Below are 12,814 nucleotides of genomic sequence, written 5' to 3'. Positions count from 1 at the left end.
TTGAGTTTATACCAAAATGGATACATGGATGATACAGCAAAGGATTGGCAGAATGTCATGTGGTCAGATGAAACCGAAATATAACTTTTTGGTATAAACTCAACTCATCGTGTTTGGAGGAAGAAGAATACTGAGTTGCATCCCAAGAACACCATATCTACTGTGAAGCATGGGGGTGGAAACAAGATGCTTTGGGGCTGTTTTTCTGCTAAGGGGACAGGACGATTGATCCGTGTTAAGGAAAGAATGAATGGGGCCATGTATCGTGAGATTTTGAGCCAAAACCTCCTTCCATCAGTGAGAGCTTTGAATGGTTGACCAAATACTTATTTTCCACCATAATTTACAAATAAATTATTTAAAATTCCTACAATGTGAATTCCTGGATTTTTTTCCACATTCTGTCTCTCACAGTTGAAGTGTACCTATGATGAAAATTACAGACCTCTGTCATCATTGTAAGTGGGAGAACTTGCACAATCGTTGGCTGACCAAATACTTTTTTGCCCCACTGTGTATATATATATATATATATATATATACATATGTATATATATACATATATATACATACATATGTTTATATTCAAGGACCTTTGTCATGAGATGGCATAAAATGAGTACCTGATGTACTAAAGTTAGCTCAATGAGTACCACTACAACATAATTAATGAAGAAAAGTTGAAGTACATTTTAAAAAGTGTAGGTTGTATGGTATACAGGCATGTATTATATATAGAAAGTGTATATGTGTTTAAAGTTTTTGCAAAATACCTGTCTACATTCTAGTCTACATATTGTATTATTGTTAATCCCACTGAGTATCAAAATACGACTATCATTTTTTCAGTATCATAGATACATGTGTGAAGTTTGCATTTTAAAAAAACATCTGATAATCGGATAATTGTTAAGGAAGTTAAGATGGATTAAATGTGCTGACACTTCATTGATCTTTTCACTTGGAGACGTTTACCGGTTTAAGATGGCGGCCCTACGGCTCGGCAGCACCAATAGACAGTAGCGGTGGATGCGGGATCACTGTATAAGATATCTATGGTTCCAACAACCCCCCATTCGTTTTGGATTGATAATCGATGCATGATTTTAGTCCTTTTCTCAAAACAGGGCCTACATCTTTTGGTATGAAAATTATATTGAAACCTTTTTGAAAAAAAACAAATTCAGGTTACAAAACTCACCTTGGATGCTCACGCAAGATAGATGGCCCAAAAAAGTTATTTTTAAAAATTTGAGAAAAAATAAAAAAGTAAGACGTTTGGTACCTGCAGTGCATTTTCCAGTATTCCCTCTCCAAGGTCATGAAAAACACAATCCTGTGGAGAAACAAGTCATTTTCAAAGTTGATAGATGGATGGATTCAACCACTTGGGTGATCCAGATCTGACCTGGTCAGCATAACGTCCCCCGACTTCCTCCGGCATGTAGAGGCCATTGTGGTCTTGAATGAAGCCGCTGTGAGACCAGTATGCGTAGTCGAAACAGAATGAGCGACTGCACTGGGACTGGCGAGGATCATAGATGGTGATGGAGCTCGATGCCATGGATATGACGCAGCAGCTGCCCGCATCCCGCTCTCGCTGTTAAATATATAGGAGCCGGAAGTCGATTTTTAATATCTACTCAAAAGTAAACTTGACCCTTTTTTACCCTAAGGGTAAATGGTAACCCTAACGAAGATAAACTTGTTTATTTACCTTGTTGAATGGTCGGACTCTGACGGCCACTTTGACACAGTCCCTGCTGTGCATGTCTGATATTTTCTTAGGCCTTATGCCCCCTACAGGACCATACTCTCTCTCTCTCACACACACACACACACACACACACGTGTCCTGTTACATGGCGTATCACTTTCACTGCCATTAATTATTCAAAAGCCCACTGTATCAGTTGCATGCATATGATTATACAAAGTACTCAGTTGAGAATAACACCTTATGTATATGTGTATATATATATATATATATATATATATATATATATATATATACACACATTTATCAGCCATGTTGTATGTGTAGTAATAGTATGTATTGTAGAGGGAGCATGCATTTGACATTTCAGCACAACCACAAACACTTCACACACACACAAAACAGCAGCAGCAGTGCAATGGTTCAATCTTTACTGCATTTATCAAAGAGCAGTCATCAAAAATAAGACATCATTCAATAGAAAATAGCCTATGAATCAGTCATACGATGAACAAGTCAATTAACATGTCCCACACGTCAAAAAAATCCAAATTGTTATTTTCTTTTGAATACTGTACAATATTTCCAGTAAACATTTTGGCAACACATCAAAATCATGTGCCCAAGCCATAAAATTCAAATTTAAGACTAGAGCAGTGAACCATAAAACTTCCAAATCTGCATTTCCTTAACTTTATTTGAAAAAAAAAAGAAAGAAAAAAATAATTATTTACAATTTGTTAGAAATAGTGGATGCTTGACCAGCAGTTTTCCAAAATGTTTGTGATTAAGAACACAATCTTAAAAAGAGAACGTAAATAAAGCCTCTACGCTAAGAGGTGGGTTTACTTTCTTCTCCGGTTCTTTTTAAGGGAGCGTCTGAAAAGTGTTTTATTTTTGTTCTGTTGCTCCATCAGATTACGAGCTCTGGTATAAGTCTTTTTCCACACCTGTCCACATTGCTTGTATTCTGCCATCTTGTAGGGCGGCTTCGATGCTTAACTTTAAACACACACTTTGATTGGACAGCCTTCCTCTTCTCTTTCCTCAGAGCTTCTTCCTTCTGGTGACAGGCCTGGTGAAAACAGTCTCCATTATGCGTTTACGTCGGAGGTTCATGCCCGAGGTCCGAGCGTTTCCTTCCTTGATTCTCTTCTGTGCTCGTGGGACCAGATCAGCTGGGCTGGGCATCGGTGAGATCACGTCTGCTTGGACTACGGGGGGTGGCTCTGAGGCGGCGTTGGATCTAAAGAAGAAGCAATGATAGAAAACAATAAACATATTTTTATGCAGGTTGTAGAAAAAAAATGTAGTACATGTGTTATAGATAAAATAGTATTCACAAGCTTAGACACTATTGAGAATTTATCTTTAAACCTTTTACTATTTTATATTACAAAACCCAAAACCAGTGAAGCTGGCACGTTGTGTAAAAAGTAAATAAAAACAGAATACAATGATTTGCAAATCCTTTTCAACCTATATTCCACAGAATACACTGCCAGTGTTGGCGCTACAAATTTTCAAAATGGGGTCCCAGGGACCCCAGCAAGTCATAAAAATTGGGTTCCATAGTAAATTTTTGGGGTTCCACTTTTTTGTAACAATTTTGAAAACAAATAAATGTATGCTTTATCCTTTTACATCTCACATTCTATATTAAGTTTTGGAAAAATGTCATAAACGCTACTTAATTCATAAAAAAAAAATAAACAAGAAAACAAGTTTTTATGCATAAGTAAATGTATTTAGTTATAAACATTCAGTCACTTTCTTTTTTCTTTCATGGCTCTAAACTTTACTGCTGCCGGTAGTTTTTTCCAAAATTGTAATAAGTTGTCGGTGTATTTATTTCAGTATTAAAGTGTAAAAAGTTTTTTGCTTTGGTCATGAAATTATGAGAGTGGTGTGCCAGGGTTTACATACATTATTTATGTAACGCTTAAATCTTTAGAGCAGTGGTCCCCAAACTACGGCCCGCCAGCGTTCGAGATCTGAACCGCGGGAAGTCCCAAGTTAAAAAAAATTAATATATATACTGTATATATATATTTTTTAAAATCTGTCCTTTCTAATCCATTTTCTACCGCTTGTTGCTTGTTACTCTCAGAGTTTCCTAGCCGCTCAGGCAAATCACATTTTCTAAAAATGCATTTTCGGGTCAAAAAGTTTGGGGACCCCTGCTTTAGAGTCTACATCAACTTCAGATCTATCAGTCAATTTTAAGTTTCTTTATTTTTGTTTTCGGCCCTTTTTGTCAAATAAAACAGTTTTTTTATGGCAAACACACAAAATATAAAAAATCTTCCCCAAAAAATATTTTTCGAAGTGGAATATTTGATGTGAAGTAATCAGAGCCTTGGGTAGGTCAATCATTCATAAAAACATTGATTTTGATTCAACATTATGTTTTTAGCAATGACGGTTTTGAAGAAAAAAAAAAACCCCTTTGTTTTATTAGTCAACATTGGTACTTTTTTTAAAAGTACATTTCACCTGTAAGCTGTTTTATTCCACTTTTGTTATGTTTTTGTTTATTTTATTGTATTTTTACAATGTGCCATGGGCCTTTAAAACATTAGCTGCGGGCCTATCGGCCACACTTGTGACACCCGTGCTCTAGTTTGGGTATAATAATAATAAAAACTTAAATTCGATAAGTCTATCGATGAAAAGCAGAGCCTGGCAACGCATGCGCATTTATCATAACACAAAGTCAGTATCTCTGCTTCAGTAAACAATGATGGTGATGACGTCATTGTCAGGGATGCGAGCGACATTTGCTAACTTGTCGGCCACTTCTTAAAAGAGACTCTTTCTGAACACTCTTGGCACATTAACGCTTCAAAAGACACATATTTGCCCTGTTTGTTGACCTACAAGGTATGTTTTTGGAGTGGAGGAGTCTGGTCTGGTGCTGGTTAGCTTGAAGCGAACGATGTCGCAACAGCGGGAGATTAAAGTGAAGTTTCCATGGACTCACAAATACTAAAACAACTACTTTACTGGAGACATGGTACAGGATGAAGTTAAAAATGTTTACTTTACACTCACCTTAGTGTTTACCGTGAATTTTTTATTTTGACCGCCCCTCGAGGTAAAGTTGTCCTGGTGCAACTGAGGCAGTATTTGTGATTGATAAACCTTTTGGCGAATCAAAATTTAAGAAATCGTACCGGAAAGTTCATTACTTTGAAGAAGACGAATAAAAAGGCAGAGAAGGCAGGGTCGGTAACAAAAAAAAAAAAAATCTGCATCACGGGAACTTCGAAAAATTTGCGTCCTTTCTGATTTCAATGCATAAAAAGACAAAAACTGCGTTAACGTCAACAGTGACTGCAAAGACAAGATACTTAACGTTCGAACTGGTAAACTTTGTTATTTTTTGCAAATATTAGCTCATTTGAGGTTTGATCCATGCAACATGTTTCAAAAAAGCTGGCACAAGTGGCAAAAAAGCTCATCAAATACTTATTTGGAACATCCCACAGGTGAACAGGGTAATTGGGAACAGGTGGGTGCCATGATTGGGTATAAAAGCAGCTTCCATGAAATGCTCAGTTATTTACAAACAAGGATGGGGTGAAGGTCACCACTTTGTGAACAAATGCGTGAGCAAATTGTTGAACAGTTTAAGAACAACATTTCTCAACAAACTATTGGAAGGAATTTAGGGATTTCACCATCTACGGACCGTAATATCAATAGGTTCAGAGAATCTGGAGAAATTACTGCACATAAGCGGCAAGGCCGAAAACCAACATTGAATGCCAGTGACCTTCGATCCCTCAGGCGGTACTGCATCAAAAAACGACATCAGTTGGAAAGGATATCACATGAGCTCAGGAACAATTCAGAAAACCAATGTCAGTAACTACAGTTTGTTGCTAAATCTGTAAGTGTGAGTTCAAATTCTACTATGCTAAGCGAAAGCCATTTATCAACAACACTCAGAAACGCCCGAGCACGAACTCATATAAAATGGACTGATGCAAAGTGGAAAAGTGTTCTGTGGTCTGACAAGTCCACATTTCACATTGTTTTTGGAAACTATGGAAATTGTGTCCTCCGGACCCAAGAAGAAAAGAACCATCCGGACTGTAATAGGCACAAAATTCAAAAGCCAGCATATGTGATGGTATGGGGGTATTAGTGCCCAAGGCATGGGTAACTTACACATCTGTGAAGGCACCATTAATGCTGAAAGGTACATACAGGCTATGGAGCAACAGATGTTGCCTTCCAAACGTCGTCTTTTTCATGGAGGCCCCTGCTTATTTCAGCAAGACAATACCAAGCCACATTCTGCATGTGTTACAACAGCGTGGCTTCGTAGTAAAAGAGTGCGGGTAGTAGACTGGCCTGCCTGTAGTCCAGACCAGTCTCCGATTGAAAATGGGTGGCGCATTATCCATCCATTTTCTACCGCTTATTCCCTTTCGGGGTCGCGGGGGGCGCTGGCGCCTATCTCAGCTACAATCGGGCGGAAGGCAGGGTACACCCTGGACAAGTCGCCATCTCATCGCAGGGCCAACACAGATAGACAGACAACATTCACACTCACATTCACACACTAGGGCCAATTTAGTGTTAGCAATCAACCTATCCCCAGGTGCATGTCTTTGGAAGTGGGAGGAAGCCGGAGTACCCGGAGGGAACCCACGCATTCACGGGGAGAACATGCAAACTTCACACAGAAAGATCCCGAGCCTGGATTTGAACCCAGGATTGCAGGAACTTCGTATTGTGAGCCAGACGCACTAACCCCTCTTCCACCGTGAAGCCCCGTGGCGCATTATGAAGCGTAAAATATGACAATGGAGACCCCGGACTGTTGAACAACTGTAGCTGTACAGCAAGCAAGAATGGGAAAGAATTCCACCGGATAAGCTTCAAAAATGGTTTTCCTCAGCTGGGCGATACATCGAGTTTGTATGATATATATCGATACATTTTTAAACAAGATATGAATTAAGAAAATATTGTAACATCAATATAATTTATTTTACGTTAAAATTACCAAACGCCGCCTATTTGTTGTGTTCCTTGTTCTCCCCTGCTTCTCTCACCCCATGGGCAATTAAAACCTCTTCCCTTCCTCCTTCCAAGACGCGCTTGCACGCTTCCACCCACTGCACTGACCCACAAAAACAAAAGCAAATATTCGCTACGTAGCTTAACACGCTACTTTTAAACAAGTGGCGATTTCCGTAACTTAGGTATGATTAAACCCATGTAGCGGTTAGCTAAGCTACATGGTACAAAAGAAGGGAGCGGGAGAAGAGAAAGAAGTGGATGAGTGCAACTCCACAAAAGTGGACAACATATACAGAAAAAATCAATGATGATTGGTTGGTTTACGTATAAGAACAGCCACGGTTGTTTACGATGAGTCCCGATTGGTTAAGATTATGGTAAAAACATTACGGACAGGCCAATCAGATGCAAGATAGGGCGGGTCATCGAACCAGAAAAGGAAATCACAACAGACATCCCATATGACGACAAGAGAGTCGTAGAAGAGAAAAGGGAATTTTCAAGAGGGCGATTTACGTATTAAAAAAACTAGTGGAAGATGGCAGAGGGTTTCTTTTCCTTGGATGTTTCTTTTAGTGATGTCGACAACATCCAGGAAACCCACAATGCATCTACTTGGCCACATTTGGACGAATGTGTGTGTGTGAATAAAACATACATTTGAGTTTTTTACCATGTAAGCACAGATCAAAACTGCTCTCGAGTTGCAGAACCGGGCATATTTCGCATGAGAAACGTTGCCAAAAATGTACGCCGAAGTGATGAAGATTATAGTCGCACAAGTAAGTAATGTCACTTACTTGGCGCAGACCACTGAACCCATCACATCGTCAACTGGGAAATAAAAAGTGCCTATCTGCAAATATTGTTTTTATCTGAGTTTTATAAATTTTTTATTATTTGCACAGCTATGTTAGTTATTTTATACAAAAATAATAGTTTTCTATGTTAAGTATATATTCTTTGTTTTTCTATTTTATTTGTCACGTAATTCTGTGCTACTTAAACACTTTCTTTTCTGTGGGGTTAATACCCATCTCGACTAACTGGTTCATAAAAGTGCCACTGACCGTTTACAGTACAGTTGTCATTCAGTTAAATTTCAGTGAATTTCGCTCAAAAATGGATATCTCTTTGTATTGTATTTTCACCGGAAAATATATTGAGATTTATATAGAAAGTCAAGTTTAAGTAAAAATATATCTAGATAAACTTTTGCGTCCATATCGCCCAGCCCTAGCCTCAGTTTACTGAGTGTTTTTAAAGGAAAGGCGGAGTAACACAGTGGTAAAAATCCCCCTGTACCAACTTTTTTCCAATGTGTGGCTGCCATTAAATACTAAGTTAATTATTAATTGCGAAAAAAAAAAATGTTTCTCAGTTCAAACATTAAATATCTTGTCTTTGCAGTATATTCTATTGAATATAAGTTAAAAAAGGATTCGCAAATCATTGAATTCTGTTTTTATTTACGAATCACACAACGTGCCAACTTCACTGGTTTTGGGTTTTGTATATGTAACGTCCTCTGATATATTATATTGTATAAACAATATACAAACTCCGTTTCCATATGAGTTGGGAAATTGTGTTAAATGTAAATATAAACGGAATACAATGATTTGCAAATCCTTTTCAACCCATATTCAGTTGAATGCACTACAAAGACAAGATAATTGATGTTCAAAGTCATAAACTTTATTTTTTTTGCAAATAATAATTAACTTAGAATTTCATGGCTGCAACACGTGCCAAAGTAGTTGGGAAAAAGCATGTTCACCACTGTGTTACATCACATTTTCTTTTAACACTCAATAAACGTTTGGAAACTGAGGAAACTATTTGTTGAAGCTTTGAAAGTGGAATTCTTTACCATTCTTGCTTGATGTACAGCTTAAGTTGTTCAACAGTCCGGGGTCTTGTTGTCGCATTTTACGCTTCATAATGCGCCACACATTTTCGATGGGAGACACGTCTGGACTGCAGGCGGGCCAGGAAAGTACCCGCACTCTTTTTTTACGAAGCCATGCTGTTCTAACACTTGTCTTGCTGAAATAAGCAGGGGCGTCCATGATAACGTTGCTTGGATGACAACATATGTTGCTCCAAAACCTGAATGGACCATTCAGCATTAATGGTGCCTTCACAGATGTGTAAGTTACTCATACCTTAGGCACTAATACACCCCCATACCATCACAGTTGCTGGCTTTTGAACTTTGCGCCTATAACAATCCGGATGGTTATTTTCCTCTTTGTTCCGGTGGACACCACGTCCACAGTTTCCAAATATAAAACTGTTCGACAATTTGCTTACAAATTGGTGACCCTCGTCCCATCCTTGTTTGTCAATTACTTAGCATTTCATGGAAGCTGCTTTTATACCCAATCATGGCACCCACCTGTTCCCAATTAGCCTGCACACCTGTGGGATGTTCCAAATAAGTGTTTGATGAGCATTCCTCAACTTTATTGCCACCTTTCCCAACTTCTTTGTCATGTGTTGCTGGCATCAAATTCTAAAGTTAATGATTATTTGCAAAAAAACAAAAAAAAATAGTTTATCAGTTCGAACATCAAACATGTTGTCTTTGTAGCATATTCAACTGAATATGGGTTGAAAATGATTTGCAAATCTTTGTATTCCGTTTATATTTACATCTAACACAATTTCCCAACTCATATGGAAATGGGGTTTGTAATATTTCAGAAAACGTTACATCTACAAGACATAGGTCTTGTAAGGTGTTTGGAAAATAAAATGTATTATTGACAATATTTACCATTTTTTGCTATTGCTTTAAAAAATAAATAAATAAATAAATAAATAAAACTTACTTAGCCGCTCGTCTTCCAGTCGTACGTTTAAAAACTGCTTTCCCCTCTTCTACGTGGTCTTCTTCTGAAGCAAGTTCTTCCTAAAAAATTATGGACAATAAAAATAAAAATATGTATATATTGTTTTAGTTTAACAAAGGGTGAACAACTTAACTAATGATAAACAAACACATATATACTATAAATATAATTATAAAAAAATATTTACTTCATGAGGGTAGAACATTGCAGTTATGTCAACATACTGATATATTAAAAAAAGGGTGGTGTACACTGTGTCATATAAAAAAATATAAAAGAAAGGCCCCAAAAGTAAATATTCTAACATGTAGTAAAAAAATTAGTTTTCAGCGACATGATACAGTTTGTATGCAAATGCAAGGTCAAATCTCACACAAAAAGGTGGGTTTGTGTGTACATGAGTTTATGGAATTACTGTATATGGCATACATTTTTCTAAAACTAACCTTAGGAACATTTTCAAATTTTCGTCCCTTGTTGCGAGGGACGGCCACTGGAAGCTCCTCACTGAGGCCTGGAGACTCTGCTCTGCTGGCTGACAGCAAACAGACAGATATTTCAATGTTAGGACCAGCATGGCTTACAGTGAAGGCTGTTTAATATATGTAAATACCTCTTGTTCTCCTCCGTGAGGGAGAAAAGATGTATGACAGCTCTCCTGGGCTGATGTCATCTGCAGGTTCTGCCACTAAGCCATCCTTGTCAGACTCCACTACTGATTTTGCACCCCTGGTCCTCAACATCCTTCTGACGACTCCTCCTGGGAATTTTACCAAACGATGCTTGAAGAACCTAGCGCTCTGCCAGTGAATGAGATCAGGTTTTAACAATATCAGACAATACCTTCCCGCTTCTCCTCCTCCTCCTGGAGCCTCTTTATTAGAGCGTCTGCTACAGGAGTATCAGAATCCACTTCTATAGGCGAAGTCAGTACGAAGAGGTCCTCCTCCGGGTGGTCCCACAGTTTACCCCTGGTTGTCCGCCGCAGGCCTGTGCGACTCAAGGTGCTGTTCAGCTTAGTCTCATGCGAATGACCTTTTTCACTGATGCTCGCTTCCGTCTTTGCTACAGCCTGTGGGAGTGACACGTGGACCGGTTTTACTTTACAGAATTACATACAAAAAAAGACAAGGGGGAAAAAGGATACTTGAAGAATGAAGTGTAGAAAGATTTAAAAAAAGTCAACACCAGACATAACCAAACACTTTGAAATTTGCAAGAGATTTAGAAATGCCTGCAATTCTTCTATTCTGACTAGTAGAAAGTTAATGTTATTTTTTATGTTTTGTCTGATAATTTCTTAGACCGCTGGACTAACACTACATTGCAAATATTTTGTTCTTGTATTTTTTTATTATTATATTTTGTTTAGTATACAATTAATAGATACTCAAAATTCAAAGTCATAGAAAATAAATGTGTCGGAGTCACTGTTCCTTTTAAAAAATAATCAGTACATGAAGTCTGCCTTGTAATATTCCACCTTCAGATGCTGTATCAGAGATGTAACAGAGGCAGGAAGGAGACTGTGTCAAAGAGGATAACAATTTTGGAGAGGGGCTGTGAAGTTTGACACCCTGCATAGTGCGGTTGTGTCGGCCGTAGTAACATGGCAATTAATCAGCCACCGATTAGTATCTGCCAATTTTCATGAAAAAGTACATCATTGCTATTGCTGATCAATGCCTTTTATGAGCTGATCACAACTACCCATCCCTTATTTTTAGTTTCCAGGCTAACATTGGATTAGCAGTGATTTGTGTCTCCATACAGTGTAGAGCTACTTTCCTAAACTAATATAAATCACCTCCATTACGGCGGATGGACTGCCTTCCTAATATCATTACGTATCATTATCACTGTAAGACGAGGTTAAACACATAACAAGCCAGGAAGCAAGCATGCTAAGCTACCTTTAAAAGGGTTATACTTTTATAGCGCTTTTCTACCTTCAAGGTACTCAAAGTGCTTTGACACTATTTCCACATTCACCCATTCACACATACGTTCACAAACTGCTGGCTTTAAACAACACCAAGAAATAAATGCTTACTTTGTAAACTGAGATAAGGCGAGATATTGCAGCAGAACGTTAGGAGCCATTACCAGAAAATTAGTAGATCGTAGCTTTTGCATTTGTCTAGTTATTGTGTACTATTGAATTTGTTTTGGTCAAGTAATCGTAATAAAAGAGATTAAGAGATTTGTTTGAATATCCATCCATCCATCCATCCATCATCTTCCGCTTATCCGAGGTCGGGTCGCGGGGGCAACAGCCTAAGCAGGGAAACCCAGACTTCCCTCTCCCCAGCCACTTCGTCTAGCTCTTCCCGGGGGATCCCGAGGCGTTCCCAGGCCAGCCGGGAGACATAGTCTTCCCAACGTGTCCTGGGTCTTCCCCGTGGCCTCCTACCGGTTGGACGTGCCCTAAACACCTCCCTAGGGAGGCGTTCGGGTGGCATCCTGACCAGATGCCCGAACCACCTCATCTGGCTCCTCTCGATGTGAAGGAGCAGCGGCTTTACTTTGAGTTCCTCCCGGATGGCAGAGCTTCTCACCCTATCTCTAAGGGAGAGCCCCGCCACACGGCGGAGGAAACTCATTTCGGCCGCTTGTACCCGTGATCTTATCCTTTCGGTCATGACCCAAAGCTCATGACCATAGGTGAGGATGGGAACGTAGATCGACCGGTAAATTGAGAGCTTTGCCTTCCGGCTCAGCTCCTTCTTCACCACAACGGACCGGTACAACGTCCGCATTACTGAAGACGCCGCACCGATCCGCCTGTCGATCTCACGATCCACTCTTCCCTCACTCGTGAACAAGACTCCTAGGTACTTGAACTCCTCCACTTGGGGCAGGGTCTCCTCCCCAACCCGGAGATGGCACTCCACCCTTTTCCGGGCGAGAACCATGGACTCGGACTTGGCTGCGAACCGATCCAGCGAGAGCTGAAGATCCCGGTCAGATGAAGCCATCAGGACCACATCATCTGCAAAAAGCAGAGACCTAATCCTGCGGTTACCAAACTGGAACCCCTCAACGCCTTGACTGCGCCTACAAATTCTGTCCATAAAAGTTATGAACAGAATGGGTGACAAAGGACAGCCTTGGCGGAGTCCAACCCTCACTGGAAATGTGTTCGACTTACTGCCGGCAATGCGGACCAAGCTCTGGCACTGATCGTACAGGGAACGGACCG

The 12,814-nt window shown here is 39.4% G+C and overlaps 1 protein-coding gene across 3 annotated transcripts in view; it reads right to left on the bottom strand.

The window, feature by feature from the left end:
- Positions 1–2,134: 2,134 nt before the first annotated feature.
- Positions 2,135–12,814, bottom strand: part of ahctf1 (AT hook containing transcription factor 1) — a 35,567-nt gene continuing 24,887 nt past the window's right edge. For all 3 annotated transcript variants that reach the window (XM_061878918.1, XM_061878926.1, XM_061878914.1), the window contains exons 38-42: positions 10,456–10,684; positions 10,226–10,372; positions 10,059–10,147; positions 9,592–9,671; positions 2,135–2,963 (exon numbers count right to left, since the gene is read on the bottom strand). In XM_061878918.1, the coding sequence (XP_061734902.1) occupies positions 2,765–2,963; positions 9,592–9,671; positions 10,059–10,147; positions 10,226–10,372; positions 10,456–10,684 (744 nt within the window). In that variant the 3' untranslated portion in view covers positions 2,135–2,764. The remainder of the gene's footprint in view (positions 2,964–9,591; positions 9,672–10,058; positions 10,148–10,225; positions 10,373–10,455; positions 10,685–12,814) is intronic.

The sequence above is a fragment of the Nerophis ophidion genome, linkage group LG02 (genome assembly GCF_033978795.1).
Source record: "Nerophis ophidion isolate RoL-2023_Sa linkage group LG02, RoL_Noph_v1.0, whole genome shotgun sequence".
In the NCBI taxonomy this organism is placed as follows: domain Eukaryota; kingdom Metazoa; phylum Chordata; class Actinopteri; order Syngnathiformes; family Syngnathidae; genus Nerophis; species Nerophis ophidion.
Note: the sequence above shows the minus strand (reverse complement) of the source record. Positions and strands in the feature narration are given on the sequence as shown.